General features: G+C 43.1%; 1 protein-coding gene across 3 annotated transcripts in view; it reads right to left on the bottom strand.

The window, feature by feature from the left end:
- Window positions 1-17,511, bottom strand: part of LOC311132396 (cGMP-dependent protein kinase 1-like) — a gene marked incomplete at its 5' end in the record, with an annotated part of 223,927 nt that extends 206,416 nt beyond the window's left edge. For 2 of the 3 annotated variants that reach the window (XM_084165669.1, XM_084165670.1), the window contains one exon: window positions 8,307-8,611. In XM_084165669.1, the coding sequence (XP_084021795.1) occupies window positions 8,307-8,611 (305 nt within the window). Of the gene's footprint in view, window positions 1-8,306; window positions 8,612-17,245 lie in introns of those variants that run through there. The other variant, XM_084165671.1, reaches the window with a different exon arrangement.
- Window positions 17,512-24,160: the final 6,649 nt, after the last annotated feature.

Raw genomic sequence — 24,160 nt, 5'->3', positions numbered from 1 at the left:
CTTAAAGATTGCTGTACACCAGCGGAACCCATCCAACTTGAAGGAGCTGGAGCAGTTTTGCCTTGAAGAATGGGCAAAAATCCCAGTGGCTAGATGTGCCAAGCTTATAGAGACATACCCCAAGAGACTTGCAGCTGTAATTGCTGCAAAATGTGGCTCTACAAAGTATTGACTTTGGGGGGGTGAATAGTTATGCACGCTCAAGTTCTGTTTTTTTGTCTTATTTCTTGTTTGTTTCACAATAAAAAAATATTTTGCATCTTCAAAGTGGTAGGCATGTTGTGTAAATCAAATGATACAAACCCCCCAAAAATCAATTTTAATTCCAGGTTATAAGGCAACAAAATAGGAAAAATGCCAAGGGGGGTGCATACTTTCGCAAGCCACTGTAGCTGCTGCATTTGTAGGTACTTTTTGCACATTTTGTTGTGTTACAGCCTGAATTTTAAATGTATTTAATGTAGACGTTTTTATCACTGGCCTACACACAATACCCCACAATGTCAAAGTGGAATTATGTTTTTCAAGATTTTTACAAATTAATGAAAAGTTGAAATGTCTTTAGTCAATAAGTATTCAACCCCTTTGTTATGGCAAGGATAAATAAGTTCAGGAGCTTAAATCAAATCAAATTTTATTGGCCACATGCGCCGAATACAACAGGTGCAGACATTACAGTGAAATGCTTACTTACAGCCCTTAACCAATAGCTGTTGAGAAGTCTTTTGGACCTAGACTTGGCACTCCGGTACCGCTTGCCATGCGATAGCAGAGAGAACAGTCTATGACTAGGGTGGCTGGAGTCTTTGACAATTTTGAGGGCCTTCCTCTGACACCGCCTGGTATAGAGGTCCTGGATGGCAGGAAGCTTGGCCCCAGTGATGTACTGGGCCGTACGCACTACCCTCTGTAGTGCCTTGCGGTCGGAGGCCAAGCAGTTGCCATTCCAGGCGGTGATGCAACCAGTCAGGATGCTCTCGATGGTGCAGCTGTATAATTTTTTGAGGATCTGAGGACCCATGCCAAATCTTTTCAGTCTCCTGAGGGGGAATAGGCTTTGTCGTGCCCTCTTCACGACTGTCTTGGTGTGTTTGGACCATTGTTGGTGATGTGGACACCAAGGAACTTGAAGCTCTCAACCTGTTCCACTACAGCCCTGTCGATGAGAATGGGGGCGTGCTCAGTCCTCTTTTTTTTTCCTGTAGTCCACAATCATCTCCTTTGTCTTGGTCACGTTGAGGGAGAGGTTGTTATCCTGGCACCACATGGCCAGGTCTCTGACCTCCTCCCTATAGGTTGTCTCATCGTTGTCGGTGATCAGGCCTACCACTGTTGTGTCGTCGGCAAACTTAATGATGGTGTTGGAGTCGTGCCTGGCCATACAGTCATGGGTGAACAGGGAGTACAGGAGGGGACTGAGCACGCACCCCTGAGGGGCCCCCATGTTGAGGATCAGTGTGGCAGATGTGTTGTTACCTAGCCTTACCACCTGGGGGCGGCCCGTCAGGAAGTCCAGGATCCAGTTGCAGAGGGAGGTGTTTAGTCCCAGGATCCTTAGCTTAGTGATGAGCTTTGAGGGCACTATGGTGTTGAATGCTGAGCTGTAGTCAATGAATAGCATTCTCATGTAGGTGTTCCTCTTGTCCAGGTGGGAAAGGGCAGTCACATAACAAGTCACATAATACGTTGCATGGACTCACTGTGTGTGCAATAACAGTTTTTAACATGATTTTTGAATGGCTACCTCATCTCTGTACCACACACATACAATTATCTATAAGGTCCCTCAGTCGAGCAGTGAATTTCAAACAGATTCAACCACAAAGACCAGGGAAATTTTCCAATGCCTCGCAAAGAAGGGTACATATTGGTAGATGGGTAAAAATAAAAAAGCAGACATTGAAGATCCCTTTGAGTATGGTGAAGTTATTCATTACACTTTGGATGGTGTATCAATACACCCAGTCACTGCAAAGATACAGGCATCCTTCTTAACTCAGTTGCCAGAGACGAAGGAAACCGCTCAGGGATTTCACCATGAGGCCAATGGTGACTTTAAAACAGTTACAGAGTTGAATGGCTGTGATAGGAGAAAACTGAGGATGGATCAACAACATTGTAGTTACTCCACAATACTAACCTAATTGACAGAATGAAAAGAAGGAAGCATGTACAGAATACAAATATTCCAAAACATTCATCCTGTTTGCAACAAGGCACTAAAGTAATACTGCAAAAAATGTGGCAAAGCAATTCATTTTTTTCCTGAATACAAAGTGTTATGTTTGGGTCCAATCCTATACAACACATTAGTACCTCTCCATATTTTCAAGCATAGTGGTGGTTGTATCATGTTATGGGTATGCTTGTAATCGTTAAGGACTGGGGAGTTTTTCAGGATAAAAAAGAAACTGAATGTAGCTAAGCACATGCAAGACCCTAGAGGAAAATCTGGTTCAGTCTGCTTTCCACCAGACACTGGGAGATGAATTCACCTTTCAGCAGGACAATAACCTAAAACACAAGGCCAAATCTACCAAGGTTGCTTACCAAGGAGACAGTGAATGTTTCTGAGTGGCCGAGTTACAGTTTTGACTTAAATCTACTTGAAAATCTATGGCAATTCCTGAAAATGGTTGTTTAGCAATGATGAACAACCAATTTGACAGAGCTTGAATAATTTTGAAAAGAATAATGGGCATATTTGCACAATTCAGGTGTGGAAAGCTCTTAGAGACTTACCCAGAAAGACTCACAGCTGTAATCACTGCCAAAGCTGCATCTACAAAGTACTGACTAAGGTGTGTGAATACTTATGTAAATGATATTTTTCTGTATTTCATTCTCAATAAATTTGCTAACATTTCTAAAAACATGTTTTCACTTTGTCATTATGGGGTATTGTGTATAGATGCGGGAAAAAAGTAAAGGTTATCTACTGGACTAACAACAGAATGGTATGGGCGTAAATGGGCGTAGGCAACAGAATGGTGTGGGCGTGTAATTTGGTTAATAAGTTATCCGTTTTGAGCAGTTTCATTAAGTGATAGTTAATTGTATTGTTAACAAATTACAAGAAAATCATATCAAAAGTAAAGTGAATATTGCATTTTGAAAAGCAGATACTTAGATTGAATATGTATCCAAATTGAAAAAGTGATTTGGTACAGTGTACAAGTGACTTTGTGAATGTGTTTGTTGTACTCAATCAATTGAAAATGTGCATAGAGTTTTGAAACAAGAGCCATTTTGATTATCTGTTTTAATTTGTGTGCTTAGAGTTGTGAAAATGTACCACACACGTGTTAAAATTGCACCAAAGTGATTGTAAAATGCACTTATCTTTTCCTACTAGCACTACATTTGCTGATAACTACTTTGTTGAGGGAAAATGTACTTGCTACGATTGTGATATATTGTTGTCTCACCTAGTTATCTTAAGATGAATGCACTAATGTAAGTAGCTGGATAAGAGTGTCTGCTAAATGACTAAAATCTAAATGTAGTGTAAATATATACAGGTCATTAGAAATATTCATTCGAGTAGACCGCTGATTGGCCAGCTTATGACATCATCCTCTATGAGTAAATAGCAATAATTTTTTTAACAGTCTGTTTGAGATACAAGTTTCTCCAAGTGTTTTTTTCTCCAATTTATGCTTTGGCCACAAATACGAGTTTAGTATAGGATGAGTCAACAACATTACTTGGGTATGAGTTAACAGAATATTAACTTTTAAAAGTGAGGTTTTCACTGGGCAGTTACTTTAAGAAACCAAATATACCCAACAAACCACTGTTTCCATCCAACCCTTTTAGTAAAGTACATGTCGGATGAAAAAAATGTAATGACAGGCCTAATGGAAACAGAATATTTGTTGGTAAATATTCCAAATGTCGACAAAACAAGATACGCTAGACAAGGTGGGATCTTTTAGTGTCTGTAAAATGTATTATGAAAGACATTTCGGTGCAATTGCTTTTATTCGCAAATATTGATATAATAACCATCATATCGAAGTTAACTTGGAGTCACGCAATGACATGTTGTGTGGTCCTCCCACTATGACTAGTCGGGAAAGCATGCAGTTTATTAGGCTACAGATGAAATAAGTTATGATGAACTTCACAGGGTGGTGAAAGTGCAAGGTGATGAGATTTCAATAAATATCGAGGGTTTTATTCTGGTGACATGTTCATCGATGCTTGGCTGCCATTTGACAAATAAAAATAATCTCGCTCTTTTGTCCATACTAATCTCCTCATCTAGGCTATACCCACACTGTATCTGCCAGCTGTTGGTTAGAGCGCACGTGCCAATACCGGAGTGGGCACATTCACTATAAAACACGTAAACAATTTTGTGAGAAAACCATCAGTAGAGTTAAAAATGCGATAGAAACCCATTTAACTTGTATTTTTTTATTCGGTACATGGGAATTTAACCGCAAAATGAATTTTTATGTGCACTACGTCATCACGAACAGCCTTTTATCCGCAAAAAGTAAATTTGATGGAAACACAGCTCTTGTTTTTATGCAGATCTTAGAATATTCGCATGAAAATCTGTCGCCAATTGGAGGGAAACCTAGCTAATGACTATTCCGACTCAAATTATTCTGAGAAAAAGCACAAAAGGAGAGAGCAGAGTCATTAGTTATTTTGGAGGCACTGAACTCCAGGTGGTGGCTAGTGTCTGAGGACCAACCCCCCTGGTGGCCTGCCAACCACTCCCTTTGAAGAGGGTTTGGGGACAATGGACAGAAATGCCACTGCTCATCAGGCTGCTCCAAATTAATCAGAGCCTTTGATATTCAGCATTAATTGGGTGTCCTGGCAGGATTTTCAGGGAAATACTGATACGACACATGGCCAGGTGGAGACTGGTGAGAGGCTTTGGTTGTAGTCTATTGAATAACATGACTGAGACCGACTTGGATGGATTGCCATTGCAGAGCTATGGTATCGTGTGTCACAGTCATATGTTAACTGACAGTCGACTCCAGTTTGGCCCCTGTTCTGTTTTTATGTCTTCGTTTCGCGTTTCATTTCCATCGCTTCAGAAAACACGTCCCTGTCAAAGCCCACAGATAAACACAGAGCAGTTCCCTTAAAAGGAGAAAGTATGCTGCTTTAGAGCACAGCCGGATAGATAGACAGCATTCCTACAGACTTTATAGGACCATCGGACTGAGGGTGCAAGAATCAAACTCTTGCCCTCAATGCCCTGACCATACCTTCCAATCTAAGAAGCCTGAGAAAGGTTGTGATTATTTACAGGCGACACAGTTCCAGAAATAGAGTTTCCAAGGCATGCATGAATTGTAAATGAAATAACGTCACATCAGTGCACATATGTGGTATTTGTATGGGCAGTAGTTCATAACAATTATTATAGTATTACTGCTGTGGGGTGAGTCCACGCCAGCATGGGCGAAAAATATTTTTGGGTATCTCAGATTGTTCTGGCAATTCTCACGTTTGACATGCTTTTTACATTTGTATCAAAACCCTGGATTGTAAACTGTCATGGTCAAAACATATTGATACAACAGTAACTAAGATGGGGAGAAGTATGTCCATAATAAAGCGCTAATCTGCGTTCTTAAAAGCATTATCACCAAGGCAGGTCCTACAGGCTATAGTTTTGCCGCACCTGGACTACTGTTCAGTCATGTGGTCAGTGCCACAAAGAGGGACTTAGGAAAATTGGAATTGGCTCAGAACAGGGCAGCACGGCTGGCCCTTAGATGTACACAGAGAGCTAATATTAATAATATGCATGTCAATCACTCCTGGATCAAAGTGGAGGAGAGATTGATTTCATCACTACTTGTATTTGTGAGAGGTATTGACATGTTGAATGCACCAAGCTGTCTGTTTGAACCACTGGCACACAGCTCAGACACCCATGCATACCCCACAAGACATGCCACCAGAGGTCTCTTCACAGTCCCCAAGTCCAGAACAGACTATGGGAGGCGCACAGTACTACATAGAGCTATGACTACATGGAACTCTATTCCACATCAAGTAACTCATGCAAGCAGTAAAATTAGATTTAAAAAACAGATAGAAATACACCTTATGGAACAGCAGGGACTGTGAAGCAACACAAACATAGACACAGACACATGCATACACACACACGATAACATATGCACTATACAGACACGTACACATGGATTTTGTGTTGTAGATATGTGGTAGTAGAATAGTGGCCTGAGGGCACACACTTAATGTGTTGTGAAATCTGTTGTGAATGTATTGTAATGTTTTTAAAATTGTATAACTGCCTTAATTTTGCTGGACCCAAGGAAGAGTAACTGCTGCCTTGGCAGCAGCTACTTGGGATCCATAATAAATACAATTACAAATACAAACCATTGGCCATTTTAGGCTCCTTTTAGGCCTATACATGCCTCCTGTAAGACCCAATGTCCGTACATGATAGGCTACAGATAACATCTTGGTGTCATTATACTCCTAATAGTGTGCTCCAAAATATAGAGTATGTCTCCATTCTGAAATATTTAAAAAATCACATTAATTTAATCAACATTAAAAGTATTCATATTAATATCTCAAAATAACCTTTTTTAAATTGTGTTAAATCTTAAACATATTGTTTAAAACAATATACTCTTTATCATCAAATGTTCCGAGTGGGCGTTCTGCTACTTTTAAAATGATGATAAATTTTATGAGCACCATCAACACAGTGAATTGGAAAATGGATTCAAAGGGAACTACTTCTGCTGGTGATTTGCTGAATGTGCATTCCTACAGGAGGGTTGAGATTGGTTAATGACCTATAATTTCTTTGTATAAAATTGATCATTTCTTGAAAATTAGCAGAGAGCCCACTCTGGAAATTGTACGTGTTTGAAGAGTATATTGTTACAAACAAAATGTCTAAAAATAAGGAGAATCAAAACGGGTACTTTGAGATAAAAATCATATTTTTTTTATTGAATAAATTAAGGTGATATTTTTTATTTCAGAATATAAAAATTCTCCATATTTTAGAGCACACTGTTAGGAGTATAATGACACCAAGATGTTGAGTGTACCATGTACGGATTCTAGGCTCTTACAGGAGGCATGTATAGGTCTGAAAAGGGCCTAAAACTGCTACTTTCATCATGATTTTCAAAACAAATGTTTGTGATACAATTGTAAAAAGCATGTTAAACATCCTTCCCCCCAATGAAGTTTTTATGTGAGAATTGCCAGAACAATCTGTGCTATCAAAAATATTTTCAGGCCATGCTGCTGTGGAATCAACCTGTGCTCGTACTGTTGTAAAAAGTATGAGAATAGAAACATTAGTGAGATACACACACACACACACACACACACACACACACACACACACAATATTGGCGAGAGGTAGAGCACCTATTCGTTTTGCTGAAACGAACAGTCTATCTTGACAGTGGAATACATCATTTACTGACTCCACATAAGAACATATTCTTCTCTGTCTTTCTCCTTTGTCTGGGCTTTGACAAAACAAAGTACTGTAATAGAAAGTTATGTTCTGTACTCTGAAGGCATTTACATATACAAATTCATTTTTACCATACTCAAATTCCTAACCTAATGTTTCGTAATGATTTCCTTTTATGCAGATATTGTATCTCTTACATGGAAATTGTTATCTGTCCATGTACAGTATGTTCCTTTATGGTTATATGTATCTTTAGAAGGTCAATTTTGATTTGGCTAGTCAATCAACATTTGAGAACAATATCAGGGCTTGAGCAACAAGTGAATTAGAAATGTTAGCTTTATGCTGTCAGAGGCTGACTTTTACTGTAAGGTGTTGAATGCATTTGCATGATGGGGGTTTCCTGACTCTGCATAACATAGTGGCTTTAGATTTGACTGTTTTTGCAATTGCAGTGAGGTAAGTTGTGTGTGTGTTTTAAAACAAATGTTTCGGTTGAGACTTGAGTTCAGGCTAGTTTTATAATGTATACTCAGCCAGGTGTATGCAGACAGCATACTGTCACTGCACAACTAGCATCCATTATGCAAAGATGGTGGCTGCATGATATCATGTTTCCATAACACACACACACACACACACACACAACGTATCCTATTGCAAATGCAAACACAGCCACATCTAAAGCCAACATTTTGCCATTCAATTAGCCTACTAGCCATCAGTGTTGCTGTGACAGGATTCACTTTCAGTACCACTCACACTCTAATAGGGACATGTAATATAAAATAGATGAACAGCAGTCAGCACACACGTAAGAGACAATGAACAAAGACTGACATATGAAACCTACTGTGGGCTCTTGGGGTAGAATGGAAGAGTGACATGACTGAGTTCATGAATGTCAAAGACCGTGGGCTCTCCTGATATCGCCTGTCTCTTGGTCCTGTGCTGCTCCTGTAGTGCGCTTGCCTTGTGGACTTGTTGCGTCGCCGGTCTGATTACGGATCGGTATTTATCCAGTTCATTCTGAAGCTTTTGAATCAATTCGTCCTTTTGATCTAATTCCAGCTCCAGTTCGTCAATAAGTGCGTCTCGTTGTCGCAACTCTTCAATCTTCTCCTGTAATGCGTATTGGAGATCGCGTAACGTCCCCATAGTTTTCAGAGACGTCAGGATCAGCAGAGCGCTGCAAACTTTGCGAGTAAATCGAATGATGCTGAGATTTGGAAGGCAACCTCCCCGTTCAGTGCCACTACACAAATTAAACACTTTCGGGCAGAATGACTCATGCGCTTGATTTGAAACTCAGGTGAGTAGCCTATCAAATGAAAGGTTGGCCAAATGTGACGAACAATACGCTTCATTTTATTACTCACATACGTCAGTATCCAGAGTGAGCGTCAGCGCACAATAATTCATCCCCCCACGAGTGGTAACAAGTTGGATGCTCCCCTCAATACTATGATCAGCCAATCAGGTATCAGGTAATACACACGCCTATGCTCTATAAGATTCGTGGAGATGCACCCTACCTGTCAGAGATAGATTATATATGCACCATACCTGTCGTGCTGTATCTCATTTTGTAGGCAATTACTTTGCACAGAATATTGAATGGTTTCAATAGTAATGTGATAGTAACGTGATAGTAACGTGATAGTAATGTGATAGTAACGTGATAGTAACGTGACAGTAACGTGATAGTAATGTGACAGTAACGTGATAGTAACGTGATAGTAACGTGATAGTAACGTGACAGTAACGTGATAGTAACGTGATAGTAAAGTGACAGTAACGTGATAGTAACGTGACAGTAACGTGACAGTAACGTGATAGTAATGTGACAGTAACGTGATAGTAACGTGATAGTAACGTGACAGTAACGTGATAGTAACCTGACAGTAACGTGACAGTAACGTGATAGTAACGTGACAGTAACGTGACAGTAACGTGACAGTAACGTGATAGTAACGTGATAGTAACGTGATAGTAACGTGATAGTAACGTGACAGTAACGTGATAGTAACGTGATAGTAACGTGATAGTAACGTGATAGTAACGTGACAGTAACGTGACAGTAACGTGACAGTAACGTGATAGTAACGTGACAGTAACGTGATAGTAACGTGATAGTAACGTGATAGTAATGTGTAGATATTGCAGAGACATATGCACTATAATGTTTATTCCATTTCTCTTCCCACCATTAAGAATCATGGTTTGAGACAGATCAAATTAAACTGTATGATGCTAACCACTTGTAATTTATAATCAGGCAGGATCACAATGATGATGGCATTCAGCCCTTTGAAGCTGCATGTTTTGACCCCAAAACACTGGGGTAACAGTTGAATAAGGAATTATGCTATTGCAATCACTGATAAATAGTTTGGATAGATCACTGTGTTTGAGCTAATGTTTGTGACAAGTCCCGGAAACGGAGGCAATAGAGATCAAAATAGAAATGTCTCTTTGGCTCTATTATACATAAATTAGACCATGCTTTTCTGTCTTATCATTGTTCCCTTGAGTGTCGCCTAATATTTATCATCTTCTTCTTGTTTAACCCTTGAGCTATATTTGGTATTATAAACTGGCTGGTTCGAGCCCTGAATGCTGATTGGCTGACAGTCGTGGTATATCAGACCGTATACCACGGGTATGACAAAACAGTTATGTTTACTGCTCTAACTATGTTGGTAACCAATTTATAATAGCAATAAGGCACCTCGGGGTTTGTGATATATGGCCAATATACCACGGCAACTCCACGTTGCGTCGTGCGTAAGAACAGCCATAAGCCGTGGTATCTTGGCCATATACCACACCCCCTCAGGCCTTATTGCTTAAGCCTACCTTAGCCACAGACTTGATATAGTAGTAGTGATGCTGAATGAGGACACCAGTCCTGATAAGAGTCTACAGCGCCCTCCTATGGCCACCTCATATCATACACATAGCCCATAATCCCATGAAATAATAATCCCATGTACATTGCAAAACTAGGCAGACAGCACTCCAGTTGACAATTATCTCCAGGCAATATAAGCAGTTGTCTAACATATTTCAGAGCATTCAGTGGAATGCAGTTTGAGCCTCGGCTCATATGACATCATCTGTGACAGACACAGCTGTCCAATTAAGATAATTAAATGAGTGTGTGTACCTATGTGCATTGTGTGTGTGCGTGTCTGTGCGTAAGTGTTTGTGTGTGTGTGTGTTTGTGTGTCTTATGAGAGGATTTAAGACACCAGCCTCAGTTACATTAAAGTGTCTGAGAGAGAGAGAGAGAGAGAGAGAGAGAGAGAGAGAGAGAGAGAGAGAGAGAGAGCCGGGTGAGGAGGAGGGATGCAAATGCAGAGTGTAGTGCCTCTGTTCTAGATGCCAGGCCACTGGTAACCCCAGGCAGGCCACTGGTAACCCCAGGCAGGCCACTGGTAACCAGGCAGGCCACTGGTAACCAGGCAGGCCACTGGTAACCCCAGGCAGGCCCCTGGTAACCCCAGGCAGGCCACTGGTAACCAGGCAGGCCACTGGTAACCAGGCAGGTCCCTGGTAACCCCAGGCAGGTCCCTGGTAACCAGGCAGGCCCCTGGTAACCCCAGGCAGGCCACTGGTAACCCCAGGCAGGCCACTGGTAACATGGCAGGCCACTGGTAACCCCAGGCAGGCCACTGGTAACGAGGCAGGCCACTGGTAACATGGCAGGCCACTGGTAACATGGCAGGCCACTGGTAACCTCAGGCAGGCCACTGGTAACCTCAGGCAGGCCACTGGTAACCTCAGGCAGGCCACTGGTAACCTCAGGCAGGCCACTGGTAACCCCAGGCAGGCCACTGGTAACCCCAGGCAGGCCACTGGTAACCAGGCAGGCCACTGGTAACCAGGCAGGCCACTGGTAACCTGGCAGGCCCCTGGTAACCCCAGGCAGGCCACTGGTAACCAGGCAGGCCACTGGTAACCCCAGGCAGGCCACTGGTAACCAGGCAGGCCACTGGTAACCAGGCAGGCCACTGGTAACCAGGCAGGCCCCTGGTAACCAGGCAGGCCCCTGGTAACCCCAGGCAGGCCACTGGTAACCAGGCAGGCCACTGGTAACCCCAGGCAGGCCACTGGTAACCCCAGGCAGGCCACTGGTAACCCAAGGCAGGCCACTGGTAAACCAGGCAGGCCACTGGTAACCAGGCATGCCACTGGTAACCCCAGGCAGGCCACTGGTAAACAGGCAGGCCACTGGTAACCCCAGGCAGGCCACTGGTAGCCCCAGGCAGGCCACTGGTAACTGGTAACCCAAGGCAGGCCACTGGTAACCCTAGGCAGGCCACTGGTAACCCCAGGCAGACCACTGGTAACCACAGGCAGGCCACTGGTAACACAAGGCAGGCCACAGTTTCATCATAAAGTAGCACATGAGCAGAAACGGTTGTTTAACGATCAGGAATAGGCCTACAGAGAATTCGGTCACACAGCCACCCTTGTTCACAAACAGATCCTAACCATGAAGAAGCATTTTGCTCCCATCTTGTGGCAATTGTTATTAGCTGCATATCTAGAGGAGAATATCTGGAACAGTGGCCACGTTCTGTTATGTGTGTGTGTGTGTCTGTGGAGAAACTGCCCTGAGGCTATGTTTACAATAGTCACACTTTGCTCACAGGGCACAGTGCTCACATTGAGATCTTTGAGAGTTGCAAAGTGTTTAGTGTTAACACTTTCAATGAGACTTGAGTATAACTGTAGGTACTGTGTAATAAAAGGGAATAGCATGAGTCGGACTCAGATCCTCAAATCAAATCATCACATTATACAGCAAGGGGGAGAGACAGAGAGACAGAGAGACAGCGAAAGGGAGAGCCAGAGAGACAAAGAGACAGAGAGAGGGAGAGACAGAGAGACAGAGAGAGGGAGAGCCAGAGAGACAGCGAGAGGGAGAGCCAGAGAGCCAGAGAGAGGGAGAGACAGAGAGAGGGAGAGACAGAGAGACAGCGAGAGGGAGAGACAGACAGACAGCGAGAGGGAGAGCCAGAGAGCCAGAGAGAGGGAGAGACAGAGAGAGGGAGAGACAGAGAGACAGCAAGAGGGAGAGACAGAGAGACATAGAGAGAGGGAGAGACAGAGAGACAGTGAGACAGCGAGACAGCAAGAGGGAGAGCCAGAGAGCCAGAGAAAGGGAGAGACAGAGAGAGGGAGAGACAGAGAGACAGCGAGAGGGAGAGACAGAGAGACATAGAGAGAGGGAGAGACAGAGAGACAGTGAGACAGCGAGACAGCAAGAGGGAGAGCCAGAGAGCCAGAGAGAGGGAGAGACAGCGAGAGGGAGAGACAGAGAGACAGCGAGAGGGAGAGACAGAGAGACATAGAGAGAGGGAGAGACAGAGAGACAGTGAGACAGCGAGACAGCAAGAGGGAGAGACAGAGAGACAGAGAGACAGAGAGACAGAGAGACAGAGAGACAGAGAGACAGAGAGCCAGAGAGAGGGAGAGACAGAGAGACAGAGAGACAGCGAGAGGGAGAAACAGAGAGACAGAGTGACAGAGAGACAGAGAGAGGGAGAGACAGAGAGATAGAGAGAGGGAGAGCCAGAGAGACAGAGATACAGCGAGACAGCAAGAGGGAGAGACAGAGAGACAGAGAGACAGAGAGACAGAGAGACAGAGAGACAGAGAGACAGAGAGACAGAGAGACAGAGAGACAGAGAGACAGAGAGAGAGAGACAGAGAGACAGAGAGAGGGAGAGCCAGAGAGAGGGAGAGACAGAGAGACAGAGAGACAGAGAGACAGAGAGACAGAGAGACAGCGAGAGGGAGAGACAGAGAGACAGAGAGAGGGAGAGACAGAGAGACAGAGAGAGAGAGAGACAGCGAGACAGAGAGACAGAGAGACAGAGAGACAGAGAGAGGGAGAGACAGAGAGAGGGAGAGACAGAGAGACAGAGAGACAGAGAGACAGAGAGACAGAGAGACAGAGAGACAGCGAGACAGAGAGACAGAGAGACAGAGAGACGGAGAGAGGGAGAGACAGAGAGACAGAGAGACAGAGAGACAGAGAGACAGAGAGACAGAGAGACAGCGAGAGGGAGAGACAGAGAGACAGAGAGAGGGAGAGACAGAGACAGAGAGAGGGAGAGACAGAGAGACAGAGAGAGAGAGAGACAGAGAGAGGGAGAGACAGAGAGGGAGAGCCAGAGCGACAGAGAGACAAAGAGGGGGAGAGGGGGAGAGACAGAGGGGGGAGATGGAGAGGGTGAGAGAGAGAGAGAGAGAGAGACAGAGAGACAGTGAGACAGAGAGATGGAGAGACAGAGAGACAGAGAGACAAGGCAAGAAGGGCCTTCTATGCCATCAAAAGGAACATAAAATTTGACATACCAATTAGGATCTGGCTAAAAATACTTCAATCAGTTATAGAACCCATTGCCCTTTATGGTTGTGAGGTCTGGGTCCGCTCACCAACCAAGAATTCACAAAATGGGACAAACACCAAATTGAGACTCTGCATGCAGAATTCTGCAAAAATATCCTCAGTGTACAACGAAAAACACAAAATAATGCATGCAGAGCAGAATTAGGCCGATACCCGCTAATGATCAAAATCCAGAAAACAACAGTTAAATTCTACAACCACCTAAAAGGAAGAGATTACCAAACCTTCCATAACAAAGCCATCACCTACAGAGAGTTGAACTTGGAGAAGAGTCCCCTAAGCAAGCTGGTCCTTGGGCTCTGTTCACAAACACAAACAGACCCCACGGAGCCCCAGGACAACAACAACAACACAATTAGACCCAACCAAATCATGAGAAAACAAAAAGAGAATGACTTGACACATTGGAAAGAATTAACAAAAAAACAGAGCAAACTAGAATGCTATTTGTCCCTAAACAGAAAGTACACAGTGGCAGAATACCTGACCACTGTGACTCACCCAAACTTAAGGAAAGCTTTGACTATGTACAGACTCAGTAAGCATAGCCTTGCTATTGAGAAAGGCCGCCGTAGGCAAACATGGCTCTCCAGAGAAGACAGGTTATGTGCACACTGCCCACAAAATGAGGTGGAAACTGAGCTGCACTTCCTAACCTCCTGCCAAATGTATGACCATATTAGAGAAACATATTTCCCTCAGATTACACAGATCCACAAAGAATTTGAAAACAAACCCAATTTTGATAAACTCCCTTATCTGATGGGTGAAATACCTCAGTGTGCCATCACAGCAGCAACATTTGTGACCTGTTGCCACAAGAAAAGGGCAACCAGTTAAGAACAAACACCATTGTAAATACAACCCATATTTATGTTTATTTATTTTCCCATTTGTACTTTAACTATTTGCACATTGTTACAACACTGTATGTAGACATAATATGACATTTAAAATGTCTTTATTCTTTTGGAACTTTTGTGAGTGTAATGTTTACTGTTCATTTTTTATTGTTTATTTCACTTTTGTTTATTATCTATTTCACTTGCTTTGGCAATGTTAACATACGTTTCCCATGCCAATAAAGCCCTTAAATTGAAATTGAAATTGAGAGAAAGAGAGAGAGAGAGAGAGAGAGAGAGTGTGAGTGAGTGAGTGAGTGAGTGAGTGAGTGAGTGAGTGAGTGAGTGAGTGAGTGAGTGAGTGAGTGAGTGAGTGAGAGAGAGAGAGAGAGAGAGAGAGAGAGAGAGAGAGAGAGAGAGAGAGAGAGAGAGAGTGAGACAGAGAGACAGAGAGAAAGCGAGGGGGCGAGAGAGACAGAGAGACAGAGAGACAGAGAGACAGAGAGAAAGCGAAGGGGGCGAGAGAGAGAGAGAGACAGAGAGAAAGCGAGGGGAGAGACAGAGAGACAGAGAGGGGGAGAACACAAGGTGCTGACTGACTAAAATACCAGTGCATCCATCAATGACTCAGAGAAAGATGCCAAATATCCACCTTATTAAAACTGTGAATCAAGCTCCTCTGTGACAAGGCAGATACATATCGTGACATCTCCCACTCAAGTGGGATTTGTGCAATCTCAAGAGATCAGTATCTCCAGGAGACCAAACATGGCACTAATAATGTCTGGAGTTGAATGGAGTGAATGGAATGGTATCAAACATATGAAAACCATGTTTTTGATACCATTCCATTTACTCCATTTCAGCCATCATTATGAGCCGTTTTCCCCTCAGCAGCCTCCACTGGTAGAGTCAGAGTCATATCGGCACCAATGCACACTCATAATAAGTATACTCTGAGTCAGGACACTCAATATTGTAGTGAAGTGTATAAGTACCCAACAGTGCTCTCATAATATCAATCAGCGATAAAAATACACTTTCACAAGAGTCAGTGGATTGTCAATATCAGTGGACCACTCTGTCAGTGCACTCAATACAGGCCTATGTGTGAGGGTCAGTGGATAATGATCAAAAGTGACTTCGGTTCCACAAAGCTTGTTTACAACTTTAGGCAATGCCTTGGTTGCTCATTAGCAGTACATCAGGATTCGGGACACGTATAATCAATGGTGCCCAAACAACAAGAGCTGAGAGTGGCGCAGTGGTCTGTGCCACTAGAGATCCTGGTTCGAATCCATGCTCTGTCGTAGCCGGCCGCGACCGGGAGACCCATGGGGCGGCGCACAATTGGCCCAGCGTCGTCCAGGGTAGGGGAGGGAATGGCCTGCAGGGATGTAGCTCAGTTGGTAGAGCATGGCGTTTGCAACGCCAGGGTTGTGGGTTTGATTCCCACGGGGGGCCAGTATGAAAAAATAATAAAAATAATGTATGCACTCACTAACTGTAATAGCAACTAAACACCAGGACAATATGTCTAAACAGTTCCAATGTATTTCTAGAGCACATTCTATGAGTAAACCAATCATAGGGGCCACTCATCGTTGCACAACAGTTAGGTGAATATGTCTAATGAATAAGTTACTCATCACAACAGACATAACATTGTCCCCTCACTTCTCTCCAGGTTACATCACCATGGTGACTGTCTGCATAAAATGACAAACCACAGCTTTTAGCTGAACAGCCCTGAATGGGGCCACAGTAAGGGGTTATTAGAAGCACCCAGTTGAAATTGCTCTGAAGCATTTGAGGGACATGAAAAGTGATATCTGAAAAGCAACGCACAGACTCAAGTAAGCCTACTGTATTTGGCCAAAGACGCATAAATATTGTAGGTCGATATATTGGACTTAGCATAAAAATCATTTTTGCATAAAAAGCCTGGTGGTGTTAGGGACTTCCTGTGTTAGGTACTTCCTAAGAGGTTGAAGATGGAGCCAATCAGTTAAAATCACCAGACTTCTGTCTAAAAATTGCCGCAACACTTCCAGATGAAATTACTAAGTGATTTATGAGCAAATCCTTCTTAATTTTTGGATGTCTGGCCTCTCCCCACATTCATTTTACAGACGCGCTTATCCAGAACGACTTACAGTTAGTGAGTGCATACATTTTTATTTATTTTTGATACTGGCACGCCGTGGGAATCGAACACACAACCCTGGCGTTGCAAGCGCCTTGCTCTACCAAATGAGCTACACGGGGCACAGGAGCTACGCACAATATAAAGAGTTAAATGCATTATTTGTAAGGCTAAGCATTATGGACAAAATATGTTTGGGAAAAGGAAAGCAAAGGAACAGGAAAGACATTACCCACTGGGCACAGTTGTCAATTCAACGTCTATTCCACGTTGGTTCAACGTAATTTCACTGAAATTATGTGGAAACAACGTTGATTTAACCAGTGTGTGCCCTGCAGGTAATTATGGTGAAGTAGCAATAATAAACGATGTGGTACCTGTCAGACTTGGAATGTTTCCGAAATGCTTCACTGTTTAACTCCTGGAAGGTTCGGTGAGCTTGAGGTTCCGCCGAGATGCCTTGGGCGCGCCTGGTTCTAGGTCCAATTATCTGCGCGCTGGGCAGAACGGATTGACATTTGTGCAGTTTTCGTTTTAATTCGTGGATCTCTTCTTCCTTCTCGGCGAGACGCATCTCCATGTCCTTAATTCTCTCCTCTTTTATCAAAATAATATTTTTAAAGTCTTCTTCTAAATCACTCATGTTGGAACCTGCACAAACTTTATCCAGTCGGGAATGAAAGATGCTATAGGATCCAATGCGATCCGCTACTAAAACAAAACAATTCTGAGGTAGAAATATGGAGATCAAATCGTCCAAAACGTTCAGTTCACTGTAGAGAGGACAGTTGAGTAACGGCGACGGGGAATGCTGAGTGCTGCTTTTCCTCAGTCCCTCGCGTGTTGGACTGACTAATGGTTATATCTCATTGAGAAACCAATTAAAGTCTGCTGCTTTCAAGCACAATGCGTGCAGAGACTGCCGTTCAACGTTGAACAGCAGCAACTAAACATAGGACAGCATTTCCGAAATCATTCTAATTATCACTCTCAACCCTAAACTATCTGCCTGAAATACCATAAATGACCATATGAGCCAGTGGATGACGTAGTTTTATGTAACTTGATCCAGCACTTATATGCGAAATTGTCTGAGGCTATAGCTACCCCTCGCTGTCTCACTGACTGCTCATCAATGAAACCCTTGCGCCCCCAATGTAAAAGAGAGAGAGAGAGAGAGAGAGAGAGAGAGAGCGAGCGAGCGAGAGAGAGAGAGAGAGAGAGAGAGAGATGGGCTTAAAGTTATTTTTGCCATTGGATCAAAGTGTACATTATTGCTCAAACTCTATTTGCTGAAATGATTCAATCGTTTCACTCTCTTTAAAATGCACTTATATTTAATATATTCCACATACTGTGGACCCAAAATGTTTTACAAATGTAGGGAGGTGTCATGTGATGTGAGTCACCCAGCTGTGTTAATGGTTTATTGATCCATCACTTCTATCAATTATCACCTTGTGTTGTTTATCAAAGGACATAAATATATCACTATTTCCTGTAAAATTGCATCACCAGATGATTTCATTTAGAGACACCTTTTGAATATGCAGGAATCTCCAGTAGCAACTCAGCATGACCACAAGTTCATATTTTTTTAGCAAAACAACAGATGCAGAACCTGTAGCCGTTTGCAACATAGCTAGTGATCCGTAATACTTTGTATAGGCCTACTGCTAGCTACAAATATAGAGAGACGTGCGCACGCACACACACACACGCACGCAAACGCACACACACACCTGACCTGGGTTCAAATACTATTTAGGGTATTTACATTACTTTAAAATATATTTCGAAGTAAGTATTTGGATATTGTTTCTTTGAAAATACAAGTGGTTGAATATTGAAATGTATTTGGAAATACACTTGGAACGTATTGACATGTATTTGGAAATACACTTGGAAAGTATTGGCATATATTTGGAAAAACTGAAATACACAGACACGTGTATTTTTAAATACAAATAGTCAAATACCATGCAATTGAACCCAGGTCTGTTTGTTCCAAGGGGTATTTGAAATAATGTATTTGGAAACAAGTATTTGAAAATAGTTTCAAATAATAGGCTATATATAGGAAATTATTTGAAAATACTTTCAAATACTTAAAATAGAAGTAGTGGATTTTGCCAAATTATTTGAAAATACTTAAATACACAGAAAATAAGTATTTCAAATATAAATATTCAAATACACATGTATTTTAACCCAGGTCTGGCACGCACTCTTCCCAACATTTCTCAAATGTAAATATCAACTGCTAGTGCCATCACCCTTTCCTGCAGTGAAATGACCAAATCGCCCTCTAGTGGCCTCATGGGTGGAATGTTATTAATATCTTTCATAATTTCATAAACTTTTTTTTATGCCGAAAATCTGGTGTTTCTATGTCAAATGGTTTTGTTATATTTCAGTCTTCTGTGATTTATATAAAGTAAAATATTGGGATGCAAACTGACAATTGAATACATTTAAACTCTATATCTGACATGGTACAGGTGTCTTCTTATTTTAAGCCCATAACCATGTATGTGAGGTGTATAATTTTGTTTCAAAGTAGATTTGTTTAAGACTACCACGACCCTGATTTAGCCCACTGCAGTAAAAAGCTAATCTGACTTTGTCATTCAGGACATCTACAATGGGGATCCTGCTATGATTGGCACGTGAGCAAAAGGCAGAATAGATATTCTGGCCCATCCTTATCTTCACTTAGGGTATTGCGTTTCAGAGGAGGCAGGCAGGGCAGACATTAGTCACCTCTTTCCTGTAATGCATACATATTCTCTCATTGAAACCAGAGAGAGAGCACAGGATGTTTCAAAATCAATATTGTTTACCTCATTTGCCTGGCCAGCAGAAATGATCTGGGAGGACGGATGGACTGCAGAGTAGAACAGAGCACTCACGGCATGGCCCCATAAACACTGAATCGGAATCTCTGAATCTGAATCTGTTGGACAGACAAAGGGGTAGGGTGGAACAGGTTATAGGTGTGGTAGAGGTAGAGGTACATTGTTTTGAGGGAGCAATAGACAGGACACAAATACATACACAGATAAAGTGCAGAGCAATAGACACCAACATTATCGGTACATACACAATCCACTTTATCACAGCTCCCTATGTTGCTAAAGCTCTAAAAAAACAACGTTGATATTATTCATGCCTGGATGGATGCTATTCTCACAAGGCTTTGAAGAGAGTGGAGACAGAAGCCTGGAGATTCAAAGCAACATCCAGACATTTTCCAGATTACTGAAATGTGTCTCTAATGCCTTTTGAAGTGAAATTGGAGTACATTACTATACATTTTTCTAAGCATTTAAAGCATAACAGAGTAGCTTGCTCTTCTTTAGCTTATGAGAGGAATTTGTCTCTCTGTGCAGTGACTATTGGGCACTTTTCCAGATGGTCACTGAAGCAGATCTCTCAAGGCAAATGCTAAGACAACAAACTGTACCTGAAACCATCAGCGGCCTATCCCGATGATGGGTTTTTGTATAAAATTAGATATTCCCTCCCTTAGTTCTCCCACTCCATCTCTCCTGTCTCTATACCTCTCTCCCACCCTCCCTTCCTCTCTCTCCCTTTATTACTGTCTTTCTGCCTCAATTTCTCTATTACATTTCAATTTCAATTTAAGGGGCTTTATTGGCATGGGAAACATTATGTTAACATTGCCAAAGCAAGTGAAATAGTGTCACGACTTCCGCCGAGGCTGCCTCCCCTCCTTGTTCGGGCAGGTTTCGGCGTTCGGCGTCACCGGCTTACTAGCTACTGCCGATCCATTTATCATCACTCCATTTGTCTTGTCTTCAATCACACACACCTGGTCCTTATTCCCTCATTAGTCATGGTATAAGTGTTCCCTCTGCTTCCTTGTCTGTGTGGGTGATTGTTTATTGTGGAGGTTTGTGGGGCCGTTCAAAGTCCTGAGGAGAGTCAACGAGGTCACTTATAGGTTATTACTTCCCCCTGATTACCGTATTAACCCCTCGTTTCATGTGTCTCTCCTCAGGCCGGTGGTAGCTGGTCCGCTCCAGGAGGCTGAGGTGCAGGAGGTCCCTCCACCTCCTCTGGACATCGAGGGGCCCCGGCGTACTCTGTCCGTTCCATCCTGGATTCGAGGCGTCGGGTGGGGGGCCTTCAATACCTTGTGGAGTGGGAGGGGTACGGTCCGGAGGAACGGTGCTGGGTTCCGGTGAGGGATATCCTCGATCCCTCCATGTTACGGGATTTCCACCGTCACCATCTGGCTCGCCCTGCTCCACATCCTCCTGGCCGTTCCCGAGGAGCGCAATCACACACACCTGGTCCTTATTCCCTCATTAGTCATGGTATAAGTGTTCCCTCTGCTTCCTTGTCTGTGTGGGTGATTGTTCATTGTGGAGGTTTGTGTAGCTCGGTGGAGCTTGTGTATTTTGTATCGATGGGCGTATTCTCCCGTGTGCCTTGTATTTTCCAGTGAGCCTGTTTTGTGACCTGGAGTGTGTTTGACGCATTTCTGCGTAATCCTGTATTTTGCAGATTAAAGCCTATTATTCTGTGATTTACCCTCCTGCGCCTGACTTCTTCAATAACACCTCATCACAAATAGATAATAAACAAAAGTGAAATAAACAATAAAAAATTAACAGTAAACATTACACTCACAAAAGTTCCAAAAGAATAAAGACATTTCAAATGTCAGATTATGTCTATATTTTATACAGTGTTGTAATGATGTGCAAATAGTTAAAGTACAAAAAGGGAAAATAAATAAACATAAATATGGGTTGTATTTACAATGGTGTTTGTTCTTCACTGGTTGAGCTTTTCTTGTGGCAACAGGTCACAAATCTTCCTGTTGTGATGGCACACTGTGGTATTTCACCTAATAGATTTTTACATTTTACATTTACGTCATTTAGCAGACACTCTTATCCAGAGCGACTTACAAATTGGTGCATTCACCTTATAGCCAGTGGGATAACCACTTTACAATATACAGTGGGGAAAAAAAGTATTTAGTCAGCCACCAATTGTGCAAGTTCTCCCACTTAAAAGATGAGAGAGGCCTGTAATTTTCATCATAGGTACACGTCAACTATGACAGACAAATTGAGAAAAAAATATCCAGAAAATCACATTGTAGGATTTTTTATGAATTTATTTGCAAATTATGGTGGAAAATAAGTATTTGGTCACCTACAAACAAGCAAGATTTCTGGCTCTCACAGACGTGTAACTTCTTCTTTAAGAGGCTCCTCTGTCCTCCACTCGTTACCTGTATTAATGGCACCTGTTTGAACTTGTTATCAGTATAAAAGACACCTGTCCACAACCTCAAACAGTCACACTCCAAACTCCACTATGGCCAAGACCAAAGAGCTGTCAAAGGACACCAGAAACAAAATTGTAGACCTGCACCAGGCTGGGAAGACTGAATCTGCAATAGGTAAGCAGCTTGGTTTGAATAAATCAACTGTGGGAGCAATTATTTGGAAATGGAAGACATACAAGACCACTGATAATCTCCCTCGATCTGGGGCTCCACGCAAGATCTCACCCCGTGGGGTCAAAATGATCACAAGAATGGTGAGAAAAAATCCCAGAACCACACGGGGGGACCTAGTGAATGACCTGCAGAGAGCTGGGACCAAAGTAACAAAGCCTACCATCAGTAACACACTACGCCACCATGGACTCAAATCCTGCAGTGCCAGACATGTCCCCCTGCTTAAGCCAGTACATGTCCAGGCCCGTCTGAAGTTTGCTAGAGTGCATTTGGATGATCCAGAAGAGGATTGGGAGAATGTCATATGGTCAGATGAAACCAAAATAGAACTTTTTGGTAAAAACTCAACTCGTCGTGTTTGGAGGACAAAGAATGCTGAGTTGCATCAAAAGAACACCATACCTACTGTGAAGCATGGGGGTGGAAACATCATGCTTTGGGGCTGTTTTTCTGCAAAGGGACCAGGACGACTGATCCGTGTAAAGGAAAGAATGAAGGGGGCCATGTATCGTGAGATTTTGAGTGAAAACCTCCTTCCATCAGCAAGGGCATTGAAGATGAAACGTGGCTGGGTCTTTCAGCATGACAATGATCCCAAACACACCGCCCGGGCAACGAAGGAGTGGCTTCGTAAGAAGCATTTCAAGGTCCTGGAGTGGCCTAGCCAGTCTCCAGATGTCAACCCCATAGAAAATCTTTGGAGGGAGTTGAAAGTCCGTGTTGCCCAGCGACAGCCCCAAAACATCACTGCTCTAGAGAAGATCTGCATGGAGGAATGGGCCAAAATACCAGAAACAGTGTGTGAAAACCTTGTGAAGACTTACAGAAAACGTTTGACCTGTGTCATTGCCAACAAAGGGTATATAACAAAGTATTGAGAAACTTTTGTTATTGACCAAATACTTATTTTCCACCATAATGTGCAAATAAATTCATTAAAAATCCTACAATGTGATTTTCTGGATTTTTTTTCTCATTTTGTCTGTCATAGTTGACGTGTACCTATGATGAAAATTACAGGCCTCTCTCATCTTTTTAAGTGGGAGAACTTGCACAATTGGTGGCTGACCAAATACTTTTTTTCCCCACTGTATATATATATATATTATTTTTTTTCTTTGGGGTGGGGTAAGGGGGGTAGAAGGATTACTTTATCCTATCCCAGCTATTCCTTAAAGAGGTGGGGTTTGAAGTGTCTCCGGAAGGTGGTGAGTGACTCCGCTGTCCTGGCGTCGTGAGGGAGCTTGTTCCACCATTGGGGTGCCAGAGCAGCGAACAGTTTTGACTGGGCTGAGCGGAAACTGTGCTTCCGCAGAGGTAGGGGGGCCAGCAGGCCAGAGGTGGATGAATGCAATGCCTTCGTTTGGGTGTAGGGACTGATCAGAGCCTGAAGGTACGGAGGTGCCGTTCCCCTCACAGCTCCGTAGGCAAGCACCATGGTCTTGTAGCAGATGCGAGCTTCAACTGGAAGCAAGTGGAGTGTGTGGAGGAGCGGGGTGACGTGAGAGAACTTGGGAAGGTTGAACACCAGACGGGCTGCGTCATTCTGGATGAGTTGTAGGGGTATAATGGCACAGGCAGGGAGCCCAGCCAACAGCGAGTTGCAGTAATCCAGATGGGAGATGACAAGTGCCTGGATTAGGACCTGTGCTGCTTCCTGTGTAAGGCAGGGTCGTACTCTCCAAATGTTGTAGAGCATGAACCTACAGGATCGGGTCACCGCCTTGATGTTAGCGGAGAACGACAGGGTGTTGTCCAGGGTCACGCCAAGGCTCTTCGCACTCTGGGA

Source organism: Coregonus lavaretus (assembly GCF_964263955.1).
Source record: "Coregonus lavaretus genome assembly, chromosome: 1".
NCBI lineage: Eukaryota > Metazoa > Chordata > Actinopteri > Salmoniformes > Salmonidae > Coregonus > Coregonus lavaretus.
Note: the sequence above shows the minus strand (reverse complement) of the source record. Positions and strands in the feature narration are given on the sequence as shown.